The sequence below is a fragment of the Pinus tabuliformis genome, chromosome Q (assembly GCF_031772625.1).
Source record: "Pinus tabuliformis cultivar Carrire ecotype Pingquan chromosome Q, CPIR1, whole genome shotgun sequence".
In the NCBI taxonomy this organism is placed as follows: domain Eukaryota; kingdom Viridiplantae; phylum Streptophyta; class Pinopsida; order Pinales; family Pinaceae; genus Pinus; species Pinus tabuliformis.
The window spans coordinates 544,136,179-544,150,587 of record NC_142296.1 but is presented as its reverse complement, the minus strand read 5'-3'; the positions used below and the strand labels follow the sequence as shown (position 1 = coordinate 544,150,587).

Genomic DNA, 14,409 nt, shown 5'->3' with positions numbered 1-14,409 from the left:
CCATGACAATGCATCTTCCTTCAATAATGTTGTTAGAGGTGTTGCTATTCTCCCATAATTTTTAACAAACTTGCGATAATACCTTGTCAACCGGAGAAATCCTCGCAGATGCTTTATGGATGTGGGGATTTTCCATTCCTTAATGGCTTTAATTTTGCTAGGGTCTACCTTAACTCCTTCATGAGATACAATATGACCCAGATATTCCACCTCTTGTACTCCAAAGAAACATTTGGATCTTTTTGCATATAATTGTTTCTCCTCCAATAGTTGTAGCACCCTGTCAACATGTTCAACATGATCCTTTCAAGACTTGCTGTAGATTAGTATATCATCAAAAAATACTAACACAAATTTTCTAAGAAAGGGTTTGAAAACGGAATTCATCAAACCTTGAAATGTAGAAGGTGCATTGGTAAGGCCAAAAGGCATGACCAAAAATTCATAATGACCCTCATGAGTTCTAAATGCTGTTTTCGGAATGTCTTCAGTCTTCATTCTGATTTGATGATATCCTGAACGAAGATCCAACTTGGTGAAGTAAATTGATCCATGCAATTTATCTAGTAATTCATCAATGACAGGAATGGGAAACTTATCTTTAATAGTGAGCTTGTTGAGCTCCCTATAATCCGGACACATGCGCCATGATCCATCCTTCTTGTGCACCAATACTACTGGAGTAGAGAAATAACTTTGATTAGATTGAATTATACCAAGCCTCTAGCATTTCTGCAACCATACGTTCAATTTCACTCTTTTGGGCATAGGGATATCTGTACGGCCTGATGTTTGGAGGAACACTTTCTGGAATCAGATGAATAGCATGATCATGATCACAAATAGTTGGGAGACCTTTGGGAGTCTCAAATACCTTGGAATGATTGTCCAAGACTTTTTGGAGATCTGAAGAAATAGATGATTTCGATGTGGAAACATCTAGTGAACATAATTGTGCAATTACACCTCTTTGTTCCTTTTTAGAAGCTTTGTCATACCGTTAGAGCTGATTATCTCTCCCGGTTTCCCTGCAATACCCCTTAATTCAACTTCCTTTCCTTCTGCATAAAATTTCATGAAAAGTTCTTGAAAATTAAAAGCTATTGTACCCATGGATTGTAGCCATTGGACTCCTAGTACAACATCAGCACCTTCCATTGGAATGGAAAGCATTGGGCTAGTCAATACATATTCTCCCATGGATAGCTTGATATTATGACACTTTCCAGAGCAATTTATTGTTCCTCCATTTTCAATCATCACTTGACACTTTGGTGCTGGATATAGGAAGCAATTCAATTCTTTTGCTACCTTACAATGAATAAAATTGTGGGTACTTCCTGAATCAATCAACACTATTACCTTTTTCTTCTTGATTTGTTCTTCTATCTTGATGGTTTGAGGAGTGGTAATTCCCGCCAATGCATTACAAGATATGGTCGGATTCATTTCTTCTTTATCTAGGCTTTGTTCCTGGAGTATATCCTCTTCTTTTGACCTTTCTTGCTCTTTTTCTTCTTTCTCTTCACAGTCTGTAGAATAATTTCTTCTCAGCACACTTATGACCTTTAGTGTATTTGTTATCATAACTGTAACAAAGCCCTTTTGCTCTTTTTTCTTCCAATTGTTGTGGCGTCAACCTTATAGGTTGTGGAAGACTAGGGGCAACACCACTTCCATCTTTATAGTTGTGAGTGGTATGCTTCCTGGTTGCGATAATTTTGCTTTCCATTTTTCTTGCTAACCTGAATGCCTTCTCTAATAAATCAGGTTCCCAAAGGCGAACATCATGTTGGATATTATGCTTTAAAGTCCCTATGAACACATCAATCCTATGCTCCTCTGAAATATTTTTTACCCTTATGTTCAATTGTTGGAACTCTTCAATGTGCTCCATTATTGAACCCTTTTGTTTGAGACTTATCAATTGGCTAAAAAATGTGTTGCTTTTTGTATCTTCATAATGTGTACTGTCAAATTCTTCCGTAAAAATTGCCCAAGCGATAATTTGTTTATGAGAGCAATGCCATTGATACCATACAAACTGATTTGGTTCCAAATATAAAGTTGCAATACGTACCTTTTGTGTGTTTTGCACATTATTGAGATCGAAAAATTGCTCCATCTATAATATCCATGTTGCGGGATCCTTGCCATCAAACTTCTTCATATCGATTTTTGGAATATGGTGGATCTTCGATCCAACGTTAAAGTCTATGAAATTATGATTAACATTTCTTTTGTTTGCATCGTGAGTTTCCTTTACTACCCTTTCACCTTTTGTAAGTATTTCTTGTAGGAAATTTGTCAAATCTGCCTTCAAATCTGCCATGTCTGTCTTCAAATCTGCCATGTCTCTCTTCAAATCCGTCTTCAAATCTATCTTCAAATCGTCTATCTTAGCTTCCACACCCTTTATCTTAGATTCCACGCCATTTATATTAGCTTCTGTTAGCTTTTGTGAGAGTGACATTTGTTGCACTTGGTCTTGTAATTTTGATATATCATGTAGCATTTCTTTCTCTTCTTCATGAGTCATGCTAGAGCTTTCAGGTTGCTTTTTAGGTGTTTGTATTTTCTTTCCTTGGGGCATTAGTTATCGATAATAATGCTCTACTATGCCCTTTGAATTCCTTCAAAATAATTTTTCAAACCAAGCTTAAGAAAAAATTTTAAAAAATCTACACACCTTTTTTCACTTTGTAGGAGCTCAATATTGCCTTTGATGTATCTTTGTAATTTCGGATCATCCAGTTCTGAAATTGCGACCTGCAGTAGCCCTCTGTCCTCTTTCCAATGGCACCATTCTGATCCCAATTGGATTCTCCAGGGAAGAGTTCTGAAATTGCGACCTCCAGTAGCCCTCTGTGTCCTCTTTCCAATGCAACCAGTCTGATCCAAATTGGATTCTCCAAGGAAGAGTTATGCCAAATCTCCACAGTGACCTGATTATAGAATAGTTCAGTAGAGCCTAAGTTGCACGAAACGGGGAAACGGGGAACCGAAACGAAACGCGACCTCCCCAAATTTTGGAAACGGGGAAACGCGAATATATATAATAATATATATATATACCAGCTACTGAAACAACTGCCAATCTCCAAGAGAAACTCCTTGCTGAATAGTGTGATGAGAGAATGAGAGGCACTGCTCTTTTATAACTTTAGAAATGGTTTCTAGAACAGCTTAGAAACCCTAAAAAAATTTACAAACTAATTAGAAAAAAAAATAAATTAAAAAACAAGTGATTTTTTGGAGGAAACGGGGCTCGTACGGCCTGGAAACGCGTTTCCGGTCGTACGGGCAAGTTTCCATTTCGGGAAACGTGCCCGTACGGCCGGAAACGCGTTTCCAGGCCGTACGGTACGTGGAAACGCGTTTCCGTTTCGTTTCCGTACGGAAACGGACCCTCCCCCTGCGTTTCCTGCAACTTAGAGTAGAGCGAACTTGTACGACATGCCACGTGTCCCTGTTTCGACCTTTGGCTCTGAAAAATATACACAAGAAACTACAGTCTGTCTTCTTTCTGTACGTTTTTACGAAACTTCAATCCGATGCTCAGAGAGAAAGTTATGACGATTGTCCCCAAGTCCTCTGTTTGGAATGTAATTCAGGAGTCTGCAAAAAGACCAACTTCCTCAGATCATATCTCTGCAAATATAGCGCGAAAAACTTTGAAATTCGGACCCAAGGTTCAGTGCGATTTCGTCTCAAATGGGTTTTTTTCGCTTCTGAAATGTTGCAGAAAAAAGTTATATCGAAAATGCCACGATGACCTATTTGGAGCAGCGAAACCCTAGAATCTAAAGTTCTGATACCAAATGTTATGAAACCAGCTCACAAAAAGATAGAAAAGATAGATCAACGCCTTAGAATTTAGCCTCTTCAAGGGGGCAACCTCCTTTACATTACATAAATGAAGAATTCTTCGATGATTCAAATGACAAAACCTCCTTTCTATATATAGGAGTCTAAGGAGTCACAATATAACCTAGCCGACCTAACAAATAATATAAAGGCACAAAAATAACAATAGAGGGATTCTATGGGGCACAGTAATAACAATATGGGGACAATAGGGGCACAACAATATTAATAAGGGATATAACTACAATAGTAATGGGGTAATCACTAGAATTATAGGGACCTAACAAATGTTTTGAATGCCAGCTAGTAAAGGCTAACCATCATCACCCAACAGGTCTCCTGCAACCTCACGACATTCCTATTTCTAAATGGGAGGTGATTTCTATTGACTTTATCATTAGACTACCTCTTACCCCACAAAGACACAATGCCATTCTGGTTGTGGTGGATAAACTAACGAAAAACACTCATTTTATTCCCATAAGAGATACTTATGAAGTGGCTAATGTAGCTTGGGTATTTATAAATGATATTATAAGGTATCATGGAATACCTAAGAAGATCATATGAAATAGAGATTCACGATTTACTTCAATATTATGGACTTGTATGCAGTCAGCCTTGGGAACTCAACATAATTTAAATGCAACATATCATTTTGAGACTAATGGCCAAACAGAAAGGTTGAACCAAGTAATAGAAGATATGTTGAGGATTAATGTTATGGATCAACAAACACAATGGGAAAAATACTTACCCTTAGTTGAATTTGCATACAATAACAACTACCACAGCTCAATCAGAATGCCTCCATTTGAAGCATTATACGACAAACCTTACAGAACATCGTGAAGTTGGGATAGGTTAGAGGACAGAGTGATAATGGGACCAGAATTAATTCAAGAGATGGAAGAACAGGTAAAACAAATTAGACAACGGTTAAAAGAGGCAAAAGATAGACAAAAGAGTTATGTTGATGCTCACAGGATAGCTAGGAATTATGAAGTAGGGGATCAAGTTTTTATCCGCATCAGACCAAACAAAAGCACCATCCAGTTTGGAAACGGAACGAAGTTGTCGCCCCAATTCATTGGGCCATTTAAAGTTCTGGAAAAAGTTTGAACTATTGCCTATTGTCTTGCACTGCCACCTCATTTTCATAAAGTTCATAATGTTTTTCATGTATCTGTACTAAGACATTATACAGTTGATAAATCATATAACCTTCAATGGAAGAAATTGCAAGTATCGGACAAGGCAACCATTTCAGTCGAACCATTACATATACTGGAACGTAGAGTTTGACAGCTCAGGAATCACCTAGTAGACCAGGTTAAGGGCTAGTGGGACAAGTATAGTCCTAGATCGGTTACCTGGGAAGATACAAAGACCATATACTAGAAATACCCCAACTTAGTTTGATTTTGAAGCACTTTAAACCTTATTTTGTATATCTTTACTTTATTTTGGTTGGATACTTAAGGCTATCATTTTAAACTGTTACCCGTAAGAATGATTTTAAATTATTTGTTTAACATTTCCAGTCAATGAAGTCTATTATTTTCTTAACAGTGTTGGTACATGGATACCAATATGAACTCTATTATTTGCTTTACATTGTTGGTACATGATACTAATATGAATTATAAATTATATTATAGATGTGATGTCTCTACTTTTTATTTTAATGAGATAGAAATAAAATAATGACTACACTTGACTACTTAATATGAAAGCGAACTTACATATGCATTGACTAGACATAGCCAAATATGTTATATGAACTCAAAGATCAATTTCATAGATGATAGCATATTTGGAATGCATGAAAACTGTTATCTGAATACATTTGGCTTTGAATATATTGATGCATATGTTCTAATGTGTGGACAAGTGTTTACATTGCAGATAGTATCATTACCAAACCAACCCATGTGATGACAAAATTCCAATAACAATTGAGGCTCAATGAAATTCCATGATAAAGTGTTGACCCTAGTCTTACTAGGAGGGGTGGAGATGTTGCTCACCATTTATCTTCCAAAACCTTGAGTCATGGGAGGACTGTGCGAGTCACTCTCCCTTAGACGTGTGATAATGACTCCTATTGGAAAATTAGGTCGATATAGTCGATGCTATCTCCCTTGAGGTTTTTGAATGGTTAGATCAGTATAGCTAACACCATGGCATATTCCGATAGGAAGGATAGGATGGGAGCAGAAGAGATTAGGAAGGATATGATGATTCTATAATAGTTTGGGAACCGGTTGGGGTAGGGCATGACTATTAAGGTTGTAAAACTATAAGTGCTCAAAACACAAATTTTAAAGTGTTCTCACATTAAATGAAATTTCAATTATGGGACACAATCCTTACTTGATTACACTAATCGCTAAAATAATCATTGATATACTATATAAACCCTAACTTCATGACAAAGTTTTTTGAAGGAGGGGTATATATAATGGCCCATTGAATTATAGGGAACATAGGAATATTAGCATGCGTACAAGGCATGCATATGATAGCTATATATGCATGCATCACATGCATTGCACTAGTATACATTCTAAATTGACTATAAATGTTCAATAACACGTCACTCCTTCAGATAGAAGTTATGCCCTTACCCATCACCACTTATATTGCTCATCACATCATAATTAATAAGAAATACTCTAAATAATCTCAATGATAATCTAAACTATAAAGTAAATTTGGTTGTAAATATAAATGTAAAATTTAAAGTCAATTAGAAAGGTGGTTATATATATATATATATATAAATTATGTATAATAACAAATTAAACTAACATGTGTTGAGAAATCCAATAGGGTGGCAAGTTAATTGATTTCTCTTATTATGACATTATCTTGTGATGTTTCATTATTAGTTTTTCTTCTTTCAATTTATCTTATTCCTATCATCAAGATTAATGGCAATCAATAAACAGAGGACACGAGATGTAGGCACGTAGCGAGGGCAAAACCCCTATCTAGGGGAAAACCCAATCAAGAACTCTTCCTTCAGTAGATTCATATGACAATGAGACAACCAAGACCAAGACAACGATCTCCTTTCCTCCATCAAGTCAACCTCTTTAATCTTTTGATGAACAACAAAGGAATTGAGGTCAAAGTCTTCATTATGTGGGCTTCCTTCTATCTCTGTAGAATTGCAAATCTCGGCTTCCTTCATTCATTGTGGGACTTCAGGGTTTCAGTTGCCTTTATTCATTGTGAGACTTCAGACTTTCAGTTGCCTTTATTCATTGTGAGACTTCAGACTTTCAGTTGCCTTCATAGACTTTAGACTTCAGCTATCTCTCTTCACTGTAATACTTCAGACTTCGACTATCTCTCTTCACTGTAATCCTTCAGACTTCGGCTATCCCTTTTCACTGTAATCCTTTAGACTTCGACTATCTTTCTTCACTATAATCCTTCAAACTTTGGTTCTCTCTTCATTGTAATCCTTCAGACTTCGACTCCTTTTTCATTGTTGGATTTCAAAACCAAATTATCTTGTCACACCTCCAAACTGGGACGGGCTAACTTGGTATATATGGTTGTTGGAGCCTCCAAAATGAGCCAACATGATCAATTGAAAAGAAGTCGTCTTTATATAAGGCTAGGTCGACTTGTAGACCAATTAGTAAATAGATGAGGACGTTGACTGGATGGGGAAGGAGTAATAAATAATTTTCTTGACTTTAAGGAGCCTAAGAAGGGTTTCTTCCAAGAATAATTTTTACTTTGACTAAACAAAAATTCTAGAGCACACAATGGGTGCTTTGACCTATTGACTATTGACCCAAGCATGAAACCCATGTTTTAATAAGTCAATGTAATAACAAAAAATTCTTTTTCTTTCTTTTGATAAATATATTTCATTATGATTCAAGTACAATGATGAAGACTAAACCTAGTTACATTCTTCAACAACATGTACTACATAGTATGGGCCAAGGGCATATATAAATCAATACTAATTCTCAAAAGAAACCTAACGCACATGTCAACCTACCAATACCATAAGCAAGAGTCATAACACGTTAACAAAAGGATTTGAGGTGTCACCATATAGGGTAGCGGCGTATTCAACTGGTAAAGAAGCGGTGATCGCCAAGGAGTGCATATAGAGAGGCAAAAGGGAGCACGAAGGGTGGGGGGGAGAAAATTCTTTTGGAAAGGAAGTTTTGTTTTGGTCTTTTGTAGACTTAGAAGGAATACTGAGAAATTCACCAACAGACAGGACGATTGAGCCCTGATTGTTCTTGGAGCTTTGGCATGTGGGCCAAAAGACCTCCATTTTGAAGTCTTTTGGGTCTAGGAACCGGATAAGTCGATCCCAGAGAGGCTAGGAGGATAAGGGGTCAGTTTGGTAGCAAGAGCAAGAGCAACAAGAGACTAGGAACACCTCCAAACAAATTTTTCAGGTAAGTACTTGCAAATGATTTGTTAAAACTTAAGATTGCCTAGTGAATTCATAAAATTCAGGTAGAAAACTTCATTTCTGGATAAAATGCAAATTAGGGCTTGTTTAGATTGTTAGATTTGAGTTCTCCGTTGAGATTCCAGAAGTAGGGCTATTTTTGAATTGTTAATTTCAATTTCTCTGGTAAAATTGTAAAATTAGGGCTTTTATAGTGAGGGTGACGTAGGGCACCAAGGCTATGACGTGTTGGCATGGATAGAATTATGATTACTTGCACATGATCCTTGAGGCACTTCTTGGAGTATGGAGCACTCATTAGCCCTAATCTCACTTTTTGAGGCTTATTGAACTCACTTGGAGGGTGATGTCATAGTTTTGGACCATGTATTCACACACATGTGGGATTTTATAGCATATTTGTCTTGTTTTGAGCTATGAGGTTGGCTTGTAACCTATTTCTTGGGGAACACCCAAAAGTGAACCTATCTTTAGGGATTCGTAGTCATTTTATTTTGTAAAGTGAGTGGGAGAAGGCTCATATAAATAGAGCCTCCCCCCTCACTTCTTATTTCATCCTCAGACATGTGAATTCAACCTTCTCTAAAAAAAGAGTGCGAACTAGCTTCCTTAGTTGCTACTTGGTTATAATGTGATTTGCTATGGATGCAACTTGCTATTGGATGTGACTTTTGCTTAGAGACACTATTTTTGGATTGAAAGAAGTGCTATTGGGGAAGATTTTGTAAGTTGATTATTGATATTTTGCATGCTTTAAATGTTTTAAGTAGGGTTTCTATTGTTCCATGTCTAAATGCTTATCATTGGTGAAACTTTGTTTCATAATTGCATGTAAAATTGTCTTCTTCATAACCTATAAGGAAACTCCTAGTGTGCAGGCCTTATAATTAATTTCTCCCCTCACAATAATAGTAACTAGGGTTTTACAAGTGGATACCCTAGAGCATGTCCCCTTACTCTATCAAAGTCCTTCCTTGGTATTCTCCATTAAGACTCCATTTGCCTTTGTAGGTTAACATGCTGGTCTAGAAGTGTGTTGGTCATCTCAAAACTAAATAAATTTCCCTTAAATTCTCTCCTAGATGGCTAGGGCAACCACTAGGGTTTTAGGTGCAGATTTGTGTGTTAAGTGTTGTTTTAACTTTTATTACATGAGAGTGCTCTAAATTGTAGGTTAATCTATATAAAATTCTAAAGCAAAATATAGCATTATAGATTGCCTTGCATGCCTTAGAAGGGTTGATGTCACCTCCATATAATGATGTTTATACATATCTAACAGCCCTAAAACTTGTTTGCTTGAAACAACACTAGTCTCTATTGGAAACCTTTATTCCCTTCTTATTGAATATCATTTGTAGAGTTTTTCTTAGGCTAGTATATGCCATTGCATGCCTTAATATTAAACATCATTCAAACCCTAACTTATGGCAACATTTTCATTGGTCTAACCTTAGAGATGCTGAACCTTTTCTTTGAATATATTAGTCATCTTTGGCCTTGCCGAGCCCTCTATCTACCCTTAGATCTTCAAAATAAGTCACCTTGAGCCCCGGTATTAGAATACCTTATAGGTGGCATAGGGAAGCCTCCCTTGTTGAAATCCCACTTAAGCTGCAGGAGGAAGTTTGCTGAGATGATAGTGGAAGCCCTTCCTCATTGTTGCAATAAGGTTTGGCCCTTCACCTGGAGAAGCCTTTCATTGGATCTGCTAGATTTTGCGGCAACAAGACCTCTTGTGGACAAGTAGCTATTGCAAGCAAATTCTTCCTTCCTTCCAACAATTTGAGCCTCCTATGGACCTTCTACCACTTCATTTAGCGGGTTGTTGAAGATCCGTACAACTTGCTATGGTTAACACACATAACACAGAGGCCCACTTTCACCTTGGCCTAATATCCACTCTTTAGGCCCAAACTCCTACCACAAGGCTGTGGGAGGCTTCCATTGAGTTAGCTCCAACCAAACACTACAAGATTAGTGCCTTATAATGGGGTCTAATGACTCAAAGGAGAAGTTTTATGTTGCTGGCCTGTTGGCTTAATGTAAAATTCTGCAATATAATGTTAAATAAACCTGCACATATGAACACTAAATATTGATGAAATATAGCAAATGCTATAACCAGAATACTATAACCAGAACTATGATTTACTCTACAATTTATTACCTAGTTAGATGAATTACGTGTAATTTTGCTTGCCATCCTGTTTGACAGGTTTGCAAATTTGCAAGTAAAATTCTAACAAGAAGCCAAGACACTCAAAATTGTCACTAATCTGTTTCCTTCCATCACCACCTTTATATTCTAAAATACCGGAAACATTGTTTTACTAAGGCTACACTCACATCACCTTGTGTCTAATAGATAGCTTACCCAATCTTACTAGGGGTGTCCACCTTGAGCTGGAGGAGAGAGAGCCTGAAAATGAAGAGGATAGGTTACTTAGGTGACAGTGGTGACCATCCTAGACGTTCCCTCTTGGGTTGTGCCTTTGGATTAGGGCTCTGATGATCAAATACAATTTGGGAGGTAACAGAAAGAACAAGACAAAATCATGGAGACTCAGCTTTTTATTCTTGTTTTAATCCAATGAAGAATATAAAGATATTAGCTTCGCAGATCTTTTTGGGTAATAGCTAGTCTATGATTCAGAACAGGTTGTTGAATATTTTAATATATCCAACTTTTCTGGCTGTAGTAAGTCTTGTTGTGCGAGGGAACCATGCCTAGTATCAACCTGTGGAAGATCATCAAATACGTTTGATGGTAGGAATGGGGCCAAAAACTGTTAATGGGGCACAAATCAGGTTGTAATCTGGCAGCTTACTTTCTGTATTAGCGGTGTGTAGTTCTCTATATATTCTGTTAAGAAGATTCTTCTTTTAGTTACGAAAGAAAATAAAATATTTGGACCTGCATTTCTTCAACAATAATCACAAATTGGTCTAGCCTTATGTTGATGTACATTTACCCTGTCACCATATTTACCGGTAGATGCTTAGAATGGAGTTGATGCAGCAGTATCTTTAAAGTATATTTGGTTGCATAGATGTCATTTCTGCACATTTTGAGTTGGTTGTTTTCTCATATTTGTTGCAAATGCAGGCAGATGAGAAACAAATTGAGGATGGCCACTATAATGCTATGCTAGATCTACATGTGTTTAAGTCAGATGAAAATATTTCCGATGAAGAGTTGAGGCAGTATTTTCGCAGTAAACGAGAGGTAAGTAAACAAATTTGCTATTTGCATTTACAAATATTTTCCTTGAAATTTATTATATTTAATATCATTGATGGAAGCTTTATCTTTTCAGATGCACACACTGAATTTTCTCATTATCTTTGTGCAATTTGCTGATGATAAGCTCCCTTGATTATGTACAGGATTAGATATTGTCTCATATGATTGCATATTTAGTTTAATTTCAAAACAGTATTTAATTTGCATTCTGCAAATTGTCTTCTTATTCCAGGTAGCTTTGTTATCTGCCCTTTATGAGGATGAACCCATTTATCCCTGGATAAGAAACCAGGATCTTTGAAGCATTGTTGGAGGAATGGCCCACTCTGTGATAATAAACATTCAAGTAAATGAATCGGGTGTTCCACTAGTTGGAGGAACGCCCCACTCTGATAATAAACATTTTATCTGGGAAAAATGTTTATTATCTCAGAACTATTCCTTGATATTTAAGGTTTGGTCTTCTCAAGACATTCGAAAGTATGTTCTTGAGTCTTGGCTTATGTTCTTCACATTTTTGTCATCAAAATTGTTATTCCAGTATGTCCCTGTCTGCATGTTGCATCATAAACTTCAAACTTGCCATTGCATTTAAAGATTTTACCACTAGAAACTATTCTAATCGATCTCTTCTTTTGCCCCCATTGTGTTTTCTGCAGGTAACACTATTCCAATCAAGACAACCAGATTAGATCTTGTATGCAAAGGAGTTGAGGAATGTGCACTCTAAAAGCTGTTTGCAATATTTGCTGTAGCATCTAAGTCAAATTCAACGTTTAAGTCTTTATTTTATGATGTTCATTTTTTTCTCCAGCTGGATGGAAATGACAAGTAAAATAAATTGCTCTTTGGAGTTCAATGGCAAGCTGTGCAGCTCTAAGGCTTAATAATGCAAAATATATTGGGTTGTTATGAGTTTTATAGGAAATATTGGCGATGGTTTATGACTTGGAAGTGGAGATTCCACTTGCACTTAGTATAAACTGGAGCAGAATGTGTTCTTGTACGAAGAAAATTATCATCAAGTTCAGTAGTTCAGCTGCGGGAAGCGTTTGATACAATTTTATTACCCAAATATCATGTGCAGAAAAACTTATGCTGTTTCTTTCTAACCAGCGTTTCCAATTTCAATCAAGTTCGCTCTTTTTTTTCTCCTAGCCTTACATTATTGATGATATTCACCTTTTAGAATGACATAATATGATTCTCATTGTTTATTGATTCTTGCCAAGATGGCTGAACTTTTCCAAATGTTGTGTAGAAAGAAATGGCATTGTTGTAGCATGTTTATGCATAATGCAACAAATAATTGCCTCTTTTGTAAGCTTCATCCATTGTAAGTAGGCACCAGCACTGGTCAAAAAATAGTTTTTATTTGATTTAGAGCTAGTGAAGCCTAGGGCTTGCATGTGACCTGCATGTTTAGTCCATTGTAAGCACATGCGTTGGTTGAAAAAATGTTTTTAATTCTGGTTTAAAGCTAGTGAAACCTAGGGATTAAATGTGGCTTCATGTTAATGTTGGTGCCTTGGGAGCTTTGCATTGGCCTTTTACGATTTTTAAAGCCAATGAATCTTAGGGCATTAAATGTGACTTCATGTTCATATGGTGGCTTGGGAGCTTTGCATGGCCTTTTGCACTGCTAAGGGTTAATAATGCAAAGAATATTGGGTTGTTTTATGACTTGTAAAGGAAATGTTGGTGATGATTTTTGACTTGGAGGTGGAGATTCCGCCTGAATTTAGTATCAGTTGGAGCAAAATGCGTTCTTGCAGGAAGAAGACTATCATCAAGTTCAGTGGTTCAGTTGTAGGAAAAAATAGATAATATGCCATTTTTGTTACCCAAGTATTATGTGCAGAAAACTTGCGCTCATTCTTTCTAATAAATATTTCCAATTTCAATCAAGTTAGCTTTTGCTTTTCTCACAGCCTTCCATTATTGATGATATTCACCTATTAAAATAACATAATATGATTTCCATTGCCTATCAAGTTTTGCCAAGATGGCTGAAATTTTCCAGTAAGTTGTGAAAAAAATGGCATTGTTGAAGCATGTTTTATGCATAATGCAGCAAACAATCTCCTTTTTTGCAAAATTCATCCGTTGTAAGCAAGCACTAGCAATGGTCAAAAAAAAGTTTTTTTTATTTGATTTAGAGCTAGTGTAGATGTGCACTTCTAAAATTTCTTTGGGATTTTTAGAGATCCTCAACTTGGGAAATATGCAACTTCCTTTCTTTGGGCTTTTCTGCTAAGTTGAAATAAACTCAAATGACTCAAATGACGATGACCGAAAGTTGAAGTCATTGTTAGAGATACCAAACTTTAAGAATTTTGTGGGTTTTTGTTGGCTTTGTTACCCACCATTTTGTGGGTGATATCCCTAGGAGATTATTTTTCTCCATGATGGTCCTCAACCGACAGCCCCTCGCAACCACCAACTAGCTCGATGTGCCATTTCTTTGCCAACTGAGCCAACCATGTGGTCCCTCACCTATCTGTCATGATCATATGTTTGAAGGTGGACCTCCCAAACCTAAAGGTATCCCTTGTTATTTAGTAATTGAGTATTCCAGTTTATTTATCATAGAAACTTTGGGCATAGATTAATTGGGGGATTCAGCGGAAATAGTGGTCTAGGTCTATGCTCTTGTCCCCTAGGTCACTTTCGGGATGTTAACCTTGCACCCTAGTCTTGTGGGATCTTTTTTTATTGACCTATTGGTTTTAGGGATGGTAAGGGATGGTACTACATGAGAAACTCTAATTTTGGTTGTGAGGTCCCGCTACCCAATTCACATTTATTACTTCCCTTTTGCTCATTACACCCCCAATCA

The 14,409-nt window shown here is 36.8% G+C and overlaps 1 protein-coding gene across 5 annotated transcripts in view; it reads left to right on the top strand.

Annotated features, from left to right (window-relative positions):
* LOC149220598 (POLLEN-EXPRESSED TRANSCRIPTION FACTOR 2) overlaps window positions 1-12,371 on the top strand; it is a 305,610-nt gene extending 293,239 nt beyond the window's left edge. For 3 of the 5 annotated variants that reach the window (XM_089384829.1, XM_089384825.1, XM_089384828.1), the window contains 3 exons: window positions 11,433-11,552; window positions 11,803-12,050; window positions 12,230-12,371. In XM_089384829.1, coding sequence (XP_089240955.1) covers window positions 11,433-11,478 — 46 coding nt within the window. In that variant the 3' untranslated portion in view covers window positions 11,479-11,552; window positions 11,803-12,050; window positions 12,230-12,371. Of the gene's footprint in view, window positions 1-11,432; window positions 11,553-11,802; window positions 12,054-12,229 lie in introns of those variants that run through there. The other 2 variants (XM_089384826.1, XM_089384827.1) reach the window with 2 other exon arrangements.
* The last annotated feature ends 2,038 nt before the right edge of the window (window positions 12,372-14,409 follow it).